At 43.5% G+C, this 17,818-nt stretch overlaps 1 protein-coding gene across 1 annotated transcript in view; it reads right to left on the reverse strand.

The window, feature by feature from the left end:
• The window catches only part of LOC310698975 (maestro heat-like repeat family member 5), a 76,926-nt gene that overhangs the window by 24,218 nt on the left and 34,890 nt on the right, over window positions 1–17,818 (reverse strand). The window contains exons 11-12 of the mRNA XM_083520546.1: window positions 1,276–1,411; window positions 284–405 (exon numbers count right to left, since the gene is read on the reverse strand). Coding sequence (XP_083376672.1) covers window positions 284–405; window positions 1,276–1,411 — 258 coding nt within the window. The remainder of the gene's footprint in view (window positions 1–283; window positions 406–1,275; window positions 1,412–17,818) is intronic.

Below are 17,818 nucleotides of genomic sequence, written 5' to 3' on the forward strand. Positions count from 1 at the left end.
GTATTTTTTTGCACACTGTTTGGCATTGCGAAATTCAAGGACATGTGAATTTCAAAGGCAGGTTGTGTTTCAGTTCTCCTATTGTTTCTGAAAGCCTCGATTTGATAGTTTGGCTTCCAGTGTGAACTGCTCTGAATCTCTCCCTCATCCCTAGCAGGCGTGGGCTGCCTGAGGGCAGGCTGAAGTTAGTGGGGCAGGGCCCCATTGGCCCGAATGAGCAAATCTTTGCTAACTGGGAGTGGCTGCGGTCTTAGCAATAAAGAGTACAAAAAGCCACCCCTACCTTGGCCACTTTTGCGATGTTGTAGTGGAAGAGGGAGGGCCCAGGGATGAAGAAGTCTTCTCGGACCCATCTGACCATCTTGCCTTTCTTATTTTTATTCCCCCTCTTCTCCAGTTCCTTACCTAAGCAGGGTCGGGTTTTGGAATATGCATGCAAAAGAAACCAGCATTAGTGCTCCCTGCTCAAAACCTCCAGTTTTCCCACTGGGACCAACAAAAACAATTATCGATTTCACCTCAAAAATTATAATTCAGAACTGGGAAAAAGGTTCAGAAGGGGGTAACCAAAAGGACTGGGGTGCTTGTGGAGCTGGTTGCAGCATTTGGGGGGGGGGGTTCCGTTTAGAAAAACGGCGAGGAAGAGGAGACACAATGTATGGCATGGAGAAAGTGGAGAGAGAAAGCTTTCTCTCTCACTGTCAGAACATGAGAACAACTGGACCTCCAATGAAACTGAAGTTTCAGGATGGTCCTTCTTCTTGCAGTGCACAGCTAAACTCTGGAACTCCCTGCCACAGGAGGCACTGATGGCCATGGACCAAGATGGCTTTCAAAGAAGATGAGGCAAATTCATGGAAGAGAAGGCTACCCATGGCTATTAGCCAGGATGGCTATGCTCTGCCTCCATGGTCAGAGGCAGCAAAGTACAGGAGTAGAAAGAGCTTGAATTCTGCTTGCTGGATTCCCACAGGCATCTGGTCAACCCCTGTGGGAACAGGATGCTGGACTGGGCTGGGCCAGAAGGCTTTTCTGATGTTCTTCAGCAGTGAATCCCTCCCCCAAGACTGCCCTCTCGTCTCTGGCCAACAGGGTGTTGGCGTTAGGCCAGTGCTGGCACGAATTCTGGCCCTCCTGAACTCCCTGATCAACCCCAGCAGCAGCCAGCATGGGCAACACTCAGGGATGATGGGGGTTGGAGCAGCCTCTGGAGGGCTACAGACCTCCCACCCTGCGGCTTACAAGAAACAAGCCATTTCCCAGCATCGCCCTCACCCATTTTGGCTATCATGATGTAATGGAGATGGTACAAGGCCTCCGCTGACTGCAGGCCAATCTCCTTCACGTTGTCTGTGAGGTGAAGGGACAAGAGCGCCACCAGCTGCCCAAGAAGGGGGAAATCCTGGGATACCTAGGAGGTGGAGAGAGAGAGATGCACAGTCAGCCCTCGTCCCACAGAGCCCAGCAAGAGAAAACCACCTGGCATGCTTTCAGTCGGCAAAGGTGGCAGAGGGGCGCAGGGCAAGAGAGCTGTGCTTAGGTGGCCCACCCTAGGCTTGCCCCAGGGCTTTTTCCCCAGCCAGAACTCACTGGAACTCAGTTCTGGCTGTTGAATGGTTGAATGTTGAATGGCTGTGTCAGCATTTGGGTGTAGTATATAAGGAGCAGCACCTAGCTCTCCCATTACCCTGGGGGATGGGTTGGTGGTTGGGTCTGGTTTGTTGTTGATCTGTCCTGGAGTGTCAACACAAGGGGGCTTGTGAAGAAGGCGCAGCAGAGACTGTGCTTTTTGAGAATTCTAAGGAAAAACCATCTTCCGCAGAAACTGCTGCTTGCCTTCTATCACTGTGCCATTGAGAGTGTGCTCACTTATGGCTTATGTGTGTGGTACGGAAGCTGTACTACCCGGGACAGGTTGGGGTTGTGCAGAGTTGTTAAGGCAGCAGAGAGCATTGTTGGCTGCCCACTCTCCACCTTAGAGCAGATTTATGCCACAAGGTGCCATAGGAAGGCACTGGACATAGTAAAAGATCCATCGCATCCTGGTCACTGTCTCTTCGAGCTCCTGCCGTCGGGACAGAGATACAGGACAATGAAGACAAGAACGAGCCGTCTTAAGAACAGCTTCTTCTCCAGAGCGATCTCGGCCCTGAATGGGAAGCCCTGAATGGGATTTGAAAGTCATCTAATCTTCCTTGCTGTATTATACTGTATTGTTTTAATTAGTGTTTTTATAGTTGTTTTGATTTTGTGTGGAGTGCCCTACCTGGGTGGATGGAGCAGCCAAGTAATTTCGTTGTCCCCGAGAGGGGGCAATGACAATAAAGATATTATTATTGTTGTTGTTGTTGTTGTTGTTGTTGTTGTTGTTGTTGTTGATGTTGATGATGATGTATTTAGTGTATAAGGAGTTTTTGTTTTTGTTATTAAAACCTTGTTTAAGTTATTTTTGAGTCCCTTTTTAATGCATGGTCTCCCCAGCAAGCTCTCTGCAGTGCTACTATACTGCAAATAGCTAACATCTTTGGTTATGGGCCCAGCTGCTGAGTGGATGACTGCATATTTTTGGACTCTGAGAAAGGTTTGAAAACTCCTTCTCCTGTTAGTGTAGTTTCTGTGGGTCTGGAAGAGTTCCAGAATGGTTGACCGGGTTCCAGAAGCCGAGAAGGCTCTGGTGTTCCCACAGCTAACAGATGAGAACTATAGTTTATGGTCTTTTCGGGTGGAGGCGCTTTTGACCTCTAGAGAAGTATGGACCTATGGACTTCCGGGTTAGCGCAATCGGTTAATGGCGGATTCCCTCCGAGCTCCGGAGGGAATCTGCTCGACAGGGGTCGGGTCTTGCCGCGCCGGCGACACGGGGACCCTTAAAAACCACAGGCGCAGATGCCCGTGGACATGGTGACTCAGCGGGCACCGTTAGCGCCCTCCCAACCCGCGAATGAGCCTTTTTAAAGGCTACGGAACGGGGGATGGGGAGTGGCGCGGTGCTGTGAGTCTACTGCTTCCCCTGCCGAGCGAAGCCGCATGCCATTTGTCGGAGAGCGCTGACTTCTTCCTTTAAAAAAATTGGACTCAAAATCAAGAACAACAACCCGTGAGTATTTTGGAAATTGGACTAAAATTATTCTTTTTTTGTGGATCTGGCACGAGCGGGGGAGGTGCAAAAAGGAAGTCCGTCTCCCCCCCCCCCATTGTAAACAGTTTAAAGCAAGGATTTGCCAACTAAGGTTGAGAGAAGAGCTGTTTTTTTTCCTGATTGGATAAAAGTTATTAATTTCCACGGATTTAAAAGTCTAAGTTACTGTGCTGGAGGACAAGAGTTTATTTGCTTTGATTAAGTGCCACTTTTCCTGAGACCGGGAGTAACCCGTGAAAGGAGCCTGCTGAGGGTTTACAGAAGATTTTGACAGCTGTCAAATTAGCTGTCAAAGTCGGAAAAAACTGAAAGTTTTGGTTTAGCCGGTCATATCGTTACAAGGTATTGAAAGTAAAGAAAGATTGATACAAATAAATTTGACTTTTGGATTGGAAGTGAAAGGAATACTAAGTAACCAGAATCCCTCTAGAGGGGATTCACGGATATTACAAGAATGGAAATAGGTCGGAAAATTCTGGCAGATCTGGATGAGGTCGTCTTTCTCATGGGAAAGCTGCGAAAGATGTATGAGCAAGGCCATGTTTTGTCTACAAGTCCTACAAAACCGAGGTCAACAGTAAATATACCTTCTGAGCTGGAAAAGGACTTGATGTTCAAAACACAGGCAGCTGGACAAGAAAAGAAACCAAAGACTGAAGAGGAGGAAAAGATACTTGCTGAACAGGAGGAGCAGAAAGGAGGGGCGGCCGAAATGTCACAGAAGGTAAACGAGAGCCGGAGGCCTGTCAAGATGGCTACAAGCTCGACCAAGGTGGAAGCTGGAGTCTTTGGGATATTTGGATTTAAGAAACAGAGCTTGAGCTCCACCTTTAAACAAGTAGGCTTGGCTGGAAGGATCATGGACATTATAGAGAGAGTGCCCCTTCGAGTTTGGGTGTCAATCATAAGGGACTTTCAAAGAAGCCGGCTGAAAGGGACTGAGAGAGATTTGAGAGCCTCGGACATAAGGTCACCAGGCTAAATAGATGGACTAAATGGACTATGGTTTGGGATTGAAACCGGGGAGAGAAGGGTGGGGTTTGGAAATCCAAAGGGGGCCTGATCTTTTTTATGCTGTGTCAAATTTCATGTTGTTTATCATTATAAGAATGGGGAATTCGTGGAAGGGAAATAGGGTCAACCTTAGAAAAAGTTTTTTACATATGATTAAGGTATATAAATTAAAAGTTGATTTATAAACTGAACTAAATATAATAATGAATTAAGGGTTAAAATCTAATACAAATAAACACATTAACAAATTAAGGTTAAGACATTAGGGATAAAAACTTGTTGAACAAATAATTGGATCTGGAATAAAAGAAGGGGAGGTGAGGGGAAGTTGTGAAAAGAAGTTATTGAAAATGAGATTTTAAAGGTGGATTTTTTTGTGTTTTTCTTTGTCTTTTTGTTTTGTTTTTTGTACCTTTTGAAACTTTAATAAATATTGTTGTTGTTGTTGTTTAGTCGTTTAGTCGTGTCCGACTCTTCGTGACCCCATGGACCAGAGCACGCCAGGCACTTCTGTCCTCCACTGCCTCCCGCAGTTTGATCAAGCTCATGCTAGTAGCTTCAAGAACACCATCCAACCATCTCATTCTCTGTCGTCCCCTTCTCCTTGTGCCCTCCATCTTTCCCAACATCAGGGTCTTTTCCAGGGAGTCTTCTCTTCTCATGAGGTGGCCAAAGTATTGGAGCCTCAGCTTCACGATCTGTCCTTCCAGTGAGCACTCAGGGCTGATTTCCTTCAGAATGGAGAGGTTTGATCTTCTTGCAGTCCATGGGACTCTCAAGAGTCTCCTCCAGCACCATAATTCAAAAGCATCAATTCTTCGGCGATCAGCCTTCTTTATGGTCCAGCTCTCACTTCCATACATCACTACTGGGAAAACCATGGCTTTTACTATACGGACCTTTGTTGGCAAGGTGATGTCTCTGCTTTTTAAGATGTTGTCTAGGTTTGCCATCGCCTTTCTCCCAAGGAGCAGGCGTCTTTTAATTTCGTGACTGCTGTCACCATCTGCACTGATCATGGAGCCCAAGAAAGTAAAATCTCTCACTGCCTCCATTTCTTCCCCATCTATTTGCCAGGAGGTGATGGGCCCAGTGGCCATGATCTTCGTTTTTTTGATGTTGAGCTTCAGACCATATTTTGCGCTCTCCTCTTTCACCCTCATTAAAAGGTTCTTTAATTCCTCTTCACTTTCTGCCATCAAGGTTGTGTCATCTGCATATCTGAGGTTGTTGATATTTCTTCCGGCAATCTTAATTCCGGCTTGGGATTCATCCAGCCCAGCCTTTCGCATGATGAATTCTGCATATAAGTTAAATAAGCAGGGAGACAATATACAGCCTTGCCGTACTCCTTTCCCAATTTGGAACCAATCAGTTGTTCCATATCCAGTTCTAACTGTAGCTTCTTGTCCCACATAGAGATTTCGCAGGAGACAGATGAGGTGATCAGGCACTCCCATTTCTTTAAGAACTTGCCATAGTTTGCTGTGGTCAACACAGTCAAAGGCTTTTGCATAGTCAATGAAGCAGAAGTAGATGTCTTTCTGGAACTCTCTAGCTTTCTCCATAATCCAGCGCATGTTTGCAATTTGGTCTCTGGTTCCTCTGCCTCTTCTAAATCCAGCTTGCTAATAAATATTACTTTTTAAAAAAAGAGAAGTATGGACCTATGTAACTGATGACCCTCCTGACCCTGTAACTAATGCTTGGTTGAAAGGAGATGCAAAAGCCAGGGCAATAATTAATTTGGCAGTTAGCAACCAGCAAGTAGTCTATATAAGAAATAAGAAAACTGCCAAAGAAATGTGGGACAGTCTGCAGCAGTGCATATTAGAAAAGAGTCAGCGTCTGCCTTGATGTTTTTCAAGCAGCTGTACCAGACCAAGTTGCAGCCTGGTGGTGATTTGGCAGCACACTTGAGATGTCTGGAGGCAATACGCTGCAAATTAATTCAAAGGGACATGGAGATACCTGATATTCAGTATGTTTTTATCATTCTTTGTTCCCTTAATGAGGACTTTGATGGTGTAGCTAGCCAGATATCTGCCATTCCACCAGCACAATTAACTGTGGAAGGGGTAACGGCAAGATTAATGGGTGAGTTGGATAGAAGGGAGGCTTGTGCCATAAGCACTCCTATTTCCAGAAACAATGAGAAACGCCATATGCAAACTTGTGGTGATACGACTGCATTTAAAGCTGCAAAGCATTATTGGTTCTGCAATAAGCAGGGACATTTTGCAAAAGGACTGCAGATCCAAAAGAAAGCAAAGTACTCCCAAGTCTGTTTCTGTTCATCAGTCACGGTCGTCAGCCCAGCAGCCGACACCGTACCATAAAGACAGAAACGAGCCGCGAGCTTTTCATGCTCGGACTACAGATCGTAAAAGAATTAAAGGTGCCAAGTGGAAATCTTTTATTGTGGACTCTGGAGCATCTTAGCACATTTGCAACGATCCAAGCTTGTTTATTTCTTTTGAATAGGAAATTCGTAATGTACATTTAGCCAATTCACAAGTCTTGCAGTCGCTTGGCAGACTCTTTAAACATTACGATAGCGAACTGCATTTACTGCCCGTCAGTGGACAATTTATTGTCAGTAAGATGTTTTGCTCGTCAAGGCATAACTGTGTGTTTCTTAAAGTCAATGTGTGAGTTTTTCGATGGGAACAAACGTCTATTGTATGCCCGGGAATCTGATGGTTTATATAGACTGTATTTTCGCACCTACTCCCAATTGCCTATAAATTGCAGAGCAGCACAGTCAAGCCAGGGGTTGAGGAATGTAAGGCCACATTCTGGGTGTGCCCATGAAGCACACAGAATTCTGGGACATCTGAATTTTGCTGATGTAACTAAGACAAAGAATATTATTAATGGCCTAAACTTAAAACCATGTAAATTCTTTACGCAATGTCTATCCTGTTGCAAGAATAACATTAAGGTTGCACTCAAGGGTAGGTGCTCAGATAGGAAAGTAACTGAGCCATTTGAGCGTGTACATTGTGATTTAGTTGGGCCACTCCCACCATCATTAGGAGGTTCTAAGTACTGGCTTACCCTGATAGACCAGTATACTAGATATTATTGGACTTATGCAATAGCTGAGAAGTCCCAAGCATTTGAGAAGTACAGAGCTTTTTGCAACTGGGTAAAAACGCATTTTAACAAACCAATTAAGAACCTGTTTACTGACCGGGGCGGGGAATTTGTTTCTGGGGATTTTGAGAATTTCCTGGAAGCGCAGGGGACTACTCATGAGTTATCTTGCCCCCGAAGTCCCTGGCAAAATGGGCTTGTTGAAGTTGTGCAGCGTGACCTGCAGGCAGGGGTTAAAACTTATCTGCACAATGCTAATCTGCCCAAAGTCTTTTGGGCTGAAGCGCTCAATGCCTTTTGTTACGTTAGAAATCGCAGTTATCATTCTGGTTTAGATGTCACCCCTGTTGGGATACTGCCAGGGAGACAAAGGCCATCATGCCCCCATGTCGACTCTGGACGATCCATCAACCTCCCGTAGGAACGCAGTATCAGTCAATTAGCGACACAAGCCTCAGAAACAGCTTTCCACATTCCAAGGACTTGTGCACGCCCTTTGCAGAGTTCGCACAACAAAAGATGCACTCAGGAGAGCATTATTTACAACTTTATTCAGCATTGGTCAGAACAAAGAAAAAACATGACTGCTTGCCTGCGTGTTCAGGCACAGAGAGAGAAACAAAAGCTATATACAAAACATAAACTTCCTGTGAGCCAGAAGTAAGCAGACTGTGACTCAAACAACAGCCTGCTCCCTGTTTAAGGTGGAACGGAAATATCCTAACATCCTCCCCCTTTCCGTGTAACCTGTAGTACCTGTGGTTCAACCCAATTGCAACCTCTGTACGTAATCCTTAAGTTGTTCTCTGTTAACAACCTTAGACAACAGATCAGCAGGAATTTCATTTCCTGGCATGTAGGACACCTGAATGAGTCCTTTCTGAATACACTCTCTTGCACGATGTAGCTTAATCTGCAAGTACTTGGTTCTTTGCTTGCAACTCTCTGAGTTCAGCAAAGCCAAACAGGATCTATTGTCTTGATACACTTGTATAGGACATTTCACAGAAACTCTGATGTCCTGAAACAGTTGTATCAACCATTCACAATCCATGAGTGAAAATGACAAAGCATTGAGTTCTGCTTCACAGGAACTTAGGCTTACTGTCATCTGCTTTTTGCACAACCAAACAGACAGTGGTTGTACATGTAGCATACTCCAGAAGTGCTTGTACCATCCGTGGTGTCACTTCCATAACTAGCATCTGCAAAGATTTCAAGACCTCCAGTCTTCTGACTGGTGAACCTCAGCCTGTAGTGCAAAGTCTGTTTCAAATAGCGGCCTATGTGCTTCAGAGCTTTCCAATCCTGAACAGTAGGATTGTTAGCATGTCTGCTAAGCAGGTTAGTGCTTACAGCTATGTTGTGGGATGTAAACACAGGAGCAGTCAATGACAACATTCCTAGAGTGTACATGTTAGAACATGGGGAGGGATGTCAGTGTAGCAAGCAGGTAAACTTCCTGGGGACGGACTTCCTCCGCATGTGACCAGAGGTGGGTGTGGCCTCACCTGTGCAGGTAAATGATAAAGGCACAGGGCAGCCAGCCATTTTCTCTCTCTGCCATCTTCCTTCGATGAGGAAACATCCAAGGATGCCCTCTTGGCTCTCAGCCAAGAGAGGACGGGACTATCTTACTACAAGATAGATTCTGAGTGTATTTTACCTTTTTAAGCTGTCTGCCTTCTGGGATCATGTTGTGAACAGAACGTGAGTAAACTCTTTTATAAAGACTGTGTCGTGTCTTGTATTTTAAGAGGGAATAAAAGGGGAAATTATGAGAGTAATTATTATAGAGGTTCTAGCGAACCTGTGCAAGCGTTACCGTTGCGAACTTTTTTTTTTTTTTGGTAATAATATTTTTTATTGCTTTTTTTCCAAGGTCCGATACTTCATCAATAACACAGCAAAAGCGATTTTACAGAAAGAAAGAAAAAGTTAAAAAAGAGAAAGAAAATTCACATTTCCAGATCATTTTTCATAATCTACTGGACTTCCCCACATCTTCCACCCCTGCATTCTTCACAATAAAGAAAAATAAACAGCAAATTGATACCTTGTTTCATGCGTATTTGTGCTTTCACCTAATTATATACTCTAAAATTTAGACTTTTCACTGTCATAACTTAATTTCCACCATTTTCAAATCTCAATACTGAAGCATGTTTTTCCCAAAACTTAGCAAATTCTCAACATTCATATAGCTTATAATGTTTTGTAGATAGTCCTTAAATTTTTTCCAATCCTCTTCCACTGCCTCTTCTCCCAGGTCTCGGATTCTGCCGGTCATTTCGGCTAATTCCATATAGTCCATCAGTTGCGTATGCCACTCTTCCAGCGTGGGTAGCTCCTGTGCCTTCCAATATTTGGCTATAAGGATTCTTGCTGCTGTAGTTGCATATAAAAAGAAGGTTCTATCCTTCTTTGACACTCTCTGGCCCACAATGCCCAGGAGGAAGGCCTCTGGTTTCTTGTGAAAGGTATACTTAAATACCTTTTTCAACTCATTATAAATCATTTCCCAAAAGGCCTTCACCCTCGGGCATGTCCACCAGAGGTGAAAGAATGTTCCTTCAGCCTCCTTACATTTCCAACATTTATTGTCAGACAGATGATATATCTTTGCAAGTTTGACTGGGGTCATGTACCACCTGTATATCATTTTCATAATGTTTTCTTTCAAGGCATTACATGCCGTGAATTTCATACCGGTGGTCCATAACCTTTCCCAGTCTTCAAACATAATGTTGTACCCAATGTCTTGTGCCCATTTTATCATGGCTGATTTAACTATCTCATCTTGAGTGTTCCATTTGAGCAACAAGTTGTACATTCTTGAAAGCACTTTCGTCTTAGGTTCAAGTAGTTCTGTCTCTAATTTCGATTTTTCCACCTGGAAACCAATTTTTTTGTCCTTTTTAAAAATCTCTTGAATTTGGGCATAGTGGAACCAGTCTCGCACCTTGCCTTTCAATTTTTCAAAACTCTGCAACCTCCAATTATCTCCAACTCTTTCTATTATCTCACAGTATTTTGCCCAGCCACCCTCCATATTGAGTATTTTTGTGGCCTTAGCCTCCATTGGTGATAACCACCTCGGGGTCTTATTTTCAAGTAAGTCCTTGTATTTGGTCCAGACAATGAATAAAGCTTTCCTGACAATATGGTTTTTAAACAATTTATGGAACTTTACCTTGTCGTACCACAAATATGCATGCCACCCAAAAGCGTTGTTAAACCCTTCCAGATCTAGGACATCAGTGTTTTCTAACAAGAACCAATCCTTCATCCAGCAGAAGGATGCAGCTTCATAGTATAACCTTAAGTCCGGCAGGGCAAATCCCCCTCTTTCTTTTGCGTCTGTTAGTATTTTAAATTTTATCCGGGGCTTTTTGCCCTGCCAGACAAACTTCATGATGTCCTTCTGCCACTTTCCAAAACATTCCACTCTGTCCACGATCTGCAGGGTTTGGAACAAAAACAACATCCTTGGCAATACATTCATCTTAACAGCTGCAATTCTTCCCAACAAGGAAAGTTTCAATCTTGACCAAGTTTCTAAGTCCTTTTTGATTTCAGACCAACATTTTTCATAATTATCTTTAAACAAATTCAAATTTTTCCCAGTCAGATTGGCCCCCAGGTACTTCACTTTTTTAACCACATTTAATTCCGTTTCCTTCTGGAACCCATCTATTTCTGAAGATGTCAAGTTTTTTGCCAAAACCTTAGTTTTTTGTTTATTCAACTTGAATCCCGCCACCCGACCAAACTCATAGATTAATTCTAAAGCTCTTTTTGTACTAGGTTCTGGCTCCTGTAGTGTTAAAACCAAATCATCTGCAAAAGCTTTCAGTTTATATTGTTTTCCTCCGACCTGTATTCCTTCCACCCGCTGATCCTTCCTAATCAAGTTCAGCAACACCTCCAGGACAGAAATAAATAACAAGGGTGATAAGGGGCACCCCTGTCGTGTCCCTTTTTCGATTTTGAACTCCTCTGTCACCACATTGTTTACTATCAGTTTAGCTTTTTGTTCTGAATAGATTGCTTCAATACCATTTTGGAACGCCCTTCCCACTCCCATCCCTTCCAAATTTTTCTTCATGAATTTCCAAGATATATTATTGAAGGCCTTCTCGGCGTCTATAAAAATCAAAACTGCTTTCGTGTTCAAATTTGTCTGCAGTAGCTCCAAAACATCAATAATATTCCTGGTGTTGTCAGACAAATGCCTACCAGGGAGAAAGCCTGCTTGGTCTTTATGAATTACTTCATTTAAAACTTTTTTAAATCTACTTGCCAGAATATCAGCAAAAATTTTGTAATCCACGTTTAGGAGTGAGATGGGACGGTAGTTCTTGAGTTGGGTCTTTTCAGATTCCAATTTTGGTATCAAAGTGATGAAGGCTTCTTTCCACGATTCTGGTGCTCCCTTCCCTTCCATAATTTGGTTACATACCTCCATTAGCGGCTGGGCCAGATATTCCTTCAATGTCTTATAATATTTGGAGGTAAGTCCATCTGGGCCTGGGGATTTGCCTAATTGCATATTCTGAATGGCACTTTCAATTTCCTGTTGTGTTATTTTGTAATTCAGGGCTGTTTGTTTATCTTGAGATAATTTTTGCAGGCCACGACTTTTTAGAAATTGGTTTATCTCGGTCTCTGCTTGAGGTCCTTGAGTAAACAATTTTTTGAAGTATCTCTGGAAACACTTTCTGATTTCTTCTGGTTTCTGAATACATTCTCCTTCAACCTCCAGATTGGTAACAAAGTTCAATTTTTGTCTCTTTTTCAGCTGCCATGCCAGCAGCTTCCCACATTTATTTGCCAATTCGAATTATCTTTGTTTCATCTGTTTAATTTTCCATTCAACTTCTTGATTTATCAATTTCGCATATTGTGCTTGATGGAATTTTATTTCTCTTAAAACTTCTTTTGATTTTGGATTAAGTCTCAACTTTTTCTCTCCGTCCCTTATCTTCTACAAAATCTTGTCCTTTTTACCATTCCAGAGTTTTTTCTTGATAGTATTCTGTTGTATCAGGAACCCTCTCATAACAGCTTTACTCGCGTCCCAGATCATTTTCTTTTCCACCGAAGTGTTCAGATTTATTTCAAAATAGTCCTTCAACGTTTTTTGGGCCTTCTTCACAATCTCCTGATCTCTAAACAAGGTGTCATTCATTCTCCATCTGAAGGATCCAGCTGGTGTAAGTCTCAAGTCCATTTTCAAGGCGTTATGGTCGGAGCAGGTTTTGGGGCAGATCTCTATTTTTTTAGTCTTAGGTGCCAGTCCTCTAGTTATCCAGATTTGGTCGATTCTTGTCCAAGATAGGTGGGCCTCAGAAAAGAATGTCCCCTCTTTACCTAGTGGGTTCTTCGTCCTCCAAATATCAATCAAGTCCATATTGTCTGTTAATTCAAAGAAAGTCTTAGGTAGTCTGCCATCTTTAGTCGGGTTTTGATTTTGTGACTTATCCATGTAAGTGGAGACAACCCCATTCATGTCTCCCATCAAAATGATGTTAGTATAGTCAATATGGTCCAGCATTATCTCGTGCAGCTTTTTATAAAATTCCGATTTCCCCTCGTTTGGTGCGTATATTCCTACTATCAAAAATTTTTCTCCTTGTGATTGTATTTCAATCGCCAAAATTCTTCCTTGTTCATCTTTAAACACAAACTTTGGTGCTAGGCTCTCCTTTGCATATATCACTACTCCTCTTTTTTTTACCTTATCTGATGAAATAAACTCTTGGCCTAGTCTCTTATTGATTAACACTCTCCTATGGAGCCTAGTCACATGTGTTTCTTGCAGGCAAATAACGTCCAATTGTTCTTTCCTCAATATATGAAAAATCTTTTTCCTTTTTTCGGGAGAATTTGCGCCATGAATGTTCCAACTAAAAAGCTGCAGAGACATCCTGAATCAATTTGTCAACCGATAGGGTTGTCTCCCTTGTCGTCTATGTCTGGAAGTGGATCTGGTTTTGCGCCAGGCGGAGGAGGTGGCCAAGTACCTGCTATTCCTTTCCGAAGGTCCTCCCCGTAGTCGTTTAGGAACTTTTCTTGCTCCTCAGCTGTTCTGATTCTTACCTTCTTCCCTTTCAAGTTGAAAGATAGTCCTTGAGGAAATTCCCACCTGTAGGGGATTGTGTTGTTTCTCAATAAACTTGCAAGGTCTTTATATGTAGTTCTTAAATCCAGCAACTGTTTTGGTATATCTCTGAAGATTTCTGCTGTCTTTCCCTGAATCACCAATGAATTTTTAAAATGTAGGCCTAGTATATTATCTTTTTCTTGCTTAGATCTCAAAATGATCAAGCAATCTCTTGGTTTGTCCTTCTTGGCCACTCTTCCCAATCTAAAAGCGGTGACAATTTTAAAGTCCTTCTCTTCTGCCAGACCCCAGAACTTGGATATTTCTGCTGTCAAAAAACCAATCAAATCTTCTTTCTCTAGTTCTGGGATATTTCTAAGCCTGAGATTACTTTCCCTGTTTTTCAATTGCACCATGGACAGATACGCTTGCTGTTCAGTGACCTGTCTGCTCAGTGGTCTTACTTCCCCTCTTAATTCCTCTATCCTCTTTTTATTTTGGTCTGCTTTTGTATTTGCTTCCTCGGCTATTTTTCGATTTTCTGTTGTAGTTGTTTGAAGGTTTCCTATTGCCTGTGTATTTTGAGCGACTTGATCTGTCAGTCTATTAATTGTGGCTGTCACCTGGTCAAATTTAGCCGCTTGTTCATCAGCTTTCTTGTTTAATGCTGCCAGCTGGTCCAATATTTCTTTAGAGACAGGGTCGAGCCCTCCTGCAGCCATATCCCCAAAAGCTGGCTGTTTAGGTTGTCCTTCTTGCAGACCTGTAACAATTGGGACAGATGATCTACGTGGCTGCACAGGCAAAGTTGATTGCAACAGTTCAGTTTGTTTTGCTTTCTTGGCGGCCCTTGTTTTTGCTGCACCACTCATTCCACAGCTGTCCAAGTATCAAGGTCAAATTGTAAATCCCATGGGAAAAGCAATCCAGAATGTAAACATCCAGACGTAAAAATTCCAAAACAACCAGCAGTTCTCAGAGACTAAAAATTCCACAATCCAGCAGGGGGAGCTCCCCAGAAATTAGGGAGACGGATAAAAAGTTTCCACCATTAAATTCCCAAATAAAAAGTTAGGTAAAATCCAAAACAAGGGGGAGAACCCTCTAAGTTCACTTTAAACTGCAGAGAGTAAAAGTTCTTAACAATGGTGCATGCAACAGTTCCTTGCTTGTAACTTACAAAGTAGCCCAATGTAACTTTATGCTTTTATATACAGTTACCGCAGTCTGATGTTTCTTTGTATCTAGACAGCCCGAGAGCTGGGTTTCGTAACTTTGTAATCCACAAGAAGAAGAGAGAAAAATCACAGTCTATGTCCACTTATAGTGCAGTTTTAACTTTTTTTTGACTTTTAAACGATCAAATCCGAATTTGCAAGGTATATTCCAACTTCTTTTAAACTCCCTTTCAGCGCTTCCGCTTTAGTAGTTCTTTGCTCAATACTTTAAGCAGAGCTGGAAGACGGACTTCCTTTTTAACGTCTCCCGCTTTCAGCCGAATTTCACAAATTTAAGTTCAAAAGTCTCGGGTTTCTTACTCACGAGTATGTTGTTTCAAATCGAATGTTCAAAGAAGAAAGGTCAGCGCTCATCAGCAGCAGCCGCGCGGCTTCACTTCCGCGGAAAGAGCGATGAACTCACAGCACCGCTACCCCCTCCACGTTCCGGAGCCCCTTACGGGGTCCCTTCTTCGTTTCCGAGGTCGTTCTTGGTGCCCGCCGAGTCCCACGACCACAGGCTCACTCTACCTGTGGTTTTTCTTAGCGGGTCTCCGCTCTGCCATAGCGGACGACCCTTTTCCGTGGAGCCCCTCTTCACAGAGTAAAGAGGACCGCCATTGCCGTTTCGCGCCGCCTCCGGAAGTCCGTTACCATTGCGAACTTAAAGGGGAATGTCTATAAACTCTGCTGATATTTTGGGAACTTGTTAGCACAAATTGGATTAGGATATAATCTCACAATATATCCTCTCCTGCACCCCTGAACATTCCCACAAATGTCAGGCCTTGAACATCTAGCAATGAAATTCAGCTTGCCTAGAATGCATCTATACACTGTAGTGTCAGAAAACGCTTCAGCAGTACCGTCTACCTGGTAACCTGTCACCATCGGTGTGTCTGCTGGGTTTGCATCAACCAAATTCAAACTGGTTAATACATCAGCAATTTTCTGTGTTTGGTGTACCAGAAAATTACCTGCTTGGTCCCTTTCCACCTGCAGAGAAAGATAGTTGGATACCTCACCAAGATCCTTCATGTCAAAGTGCTCCTTCAGCTGAGCTAGGGTGCTTTGGTTCAAAGCCTGATTCTTCCAAAACATCAGAAGATCATCAACAAAACATAAACAATACAGTTTGTTTTGCCCCTCCTCCTTGACAAACACACATGGATCAGCTTTGCCCTGGTGAAAACCTAGAGAAAGCAATGTCTCAGTGAGTTTTGTGTTCCAACATCTGGCACTCTGCTTGAGACCATATAAGGATTTCCTCAGTTTACAGACCATTCCCTTCTGTATCTGCATTCCATCAGGTGGAAGCATAAACAGCTCCTCCCCAAAACCCCATACAAAAAAGCTGTATTAATGTTGTGATGGGAAACATGCAGTTTCTCCTCTGCAGCAATCTTGAGCATCAGCCGAATGCTCTCATACTTGACGGTGGGTGAATAGGTCTTGTGGTAATCCTGTCCTGGTACCTGTGAAAAACCTCTGGCAACCAATCTGGCTTTGTGTCTGACAACCTTGCCATTCTGGTCTGTCTTGGCCATTTGCTGCCAACCAGCCTCATTCCTGGGACTACCGGTACCAGCTCCCAAGTTTGGTTCCTATTCAAGGAATCAACTTCAGCCTTCATGGCATTAAGCCAAGGCTGAGCATCTTTAGAGGTCAACTCCTGAACCTCTTTGAAGCTTGAAGGTTCCCACACCTTCTCTGAGCTACTAAGAACAGCAGTTGCTGTCTTAGCAAACTCATCAGCAAATCTCTTTGGAGGTTTGCCTCTTGTGGCCCTTTCAGATCTGTGTACTAGACACAAGTCTTCTTGACTCATCTCCTCCTTCTTAGGAGTAAAGTGACCAATGGTGAACAGTGGTTCTTCCAGTTCATTGTCAGATGCATCAGATGGTCTGACTGAGGCCTTTGCGCTCTTGTAGTCTGCTGTGTCATCACTGTCGCTGACTACAAGAAAGAAGATTCCACCTAAACCTTAGGAAGAACTTCCTAACAGTAAGAGCTGTTCGACAGTGGAATTTGCTGCCAAGGAGTGTGGTGGAGTCTCCTTCTTTGGAGGTCTTTAAGCAGAGGCTTGACAACCATATGTCAGGAGTGCTCTGATGGTGTTTCCTGCTTGGCAGGGGGTTGGACTCGATGGCCCTTGTGGTCTATTCCAACTCTAGGATTCTATGACATCAGCAGCAGCGCTGCCCACTGAGCTGGAATCCGAACTCTGATCATCATCATCATCCTCAGCTTCCTCTTTTACCTCAACATTATCTGTTTTTTCACATCATCTTCATCTTCCTCTGGGTAACTCTGGAAAATTCCCACATTTTCCCCCCACTTAAGATTGTACTCAACATTCTTTGTGAACTTAATGGACTTAGAGTCAGTCATCCATACCCTGTATGCACCTTTTTCGTACCCCATGAACAAACCATGTGCCCCACGCTTCCCAAGCTTGTTGCTCTGTGGGGTGTGTACCCACATGCCAGAACCAAAGATTCTCATGTGCTTGACGTAAGGTTTTTTTACCAAACATCTTCTCATAGGGAGTACAACCAACAGGTGATGACAGTCTCCTGTTATAGGAATAAACGAACGTGTTCAAAGCCTCCCCCAAAACTTCTCAGGGAGCTTGGCATCATGCAACAAGGTTTTTAGGCCTTGAAGCAAAGTTTGGTTTGCTCGCTCAGCAAGTCCATTCATCCATGGCGATCTAGGCGTTGAGAGGTCATGCTGGATTCCCTTCTCAGTCAGGAAAGCTTCAAACTGCTGAGAAGTGAACTCCCCACCCCGATCAGTAAAGAGACAGCCGATACGTTTACTGTGAGCATTCTCCAACCAAGCACAGAATGCCTCGAACCTAGGAAACGCTTGCGATTTCTGCTCGAGCATAAACACATGAATGTACCTGGAAAAAGAATAAATTAGAACCATGAAGTACCTTGCTCCACTCAAAGAGGGCGCAAGTGGACCAACCAGGTCTGCATGGACTAGCTGGTAGGGTTTGGAAGCCTGCCTGCTAGACTCCTTGCCTTTTGGAGCAACCTTCACCTTGTTCTCTGCACAAGATACACATTTCATGTGAAACTTACAGGGCTTGATGTTCAAACCCTGAACCAACCCAGGCATCCTGGCCAGCGCCTGCCAAGACATGTGACCAAATCTTCGGTGCGCCTCGTGAATACATCCTGCATGAAGAACTTTGTTAGTTTGTGCAACACAACAAGATTCAACATTAGACAC

Source organism: Podarcis liolepis (genome assembly GCF_965112155.1).
Source record: "Podarcis liolepis genome assembly, contig: HAP1_SCAFFOLD_114, whole genome shotgun sequence".
NCBI classification, from domain to species: Eukaryota; Metazoa; Chordata; class Lepidosauria; order Squamata; family Lacertidae; genus Podarcis; species Podarcis liolepis.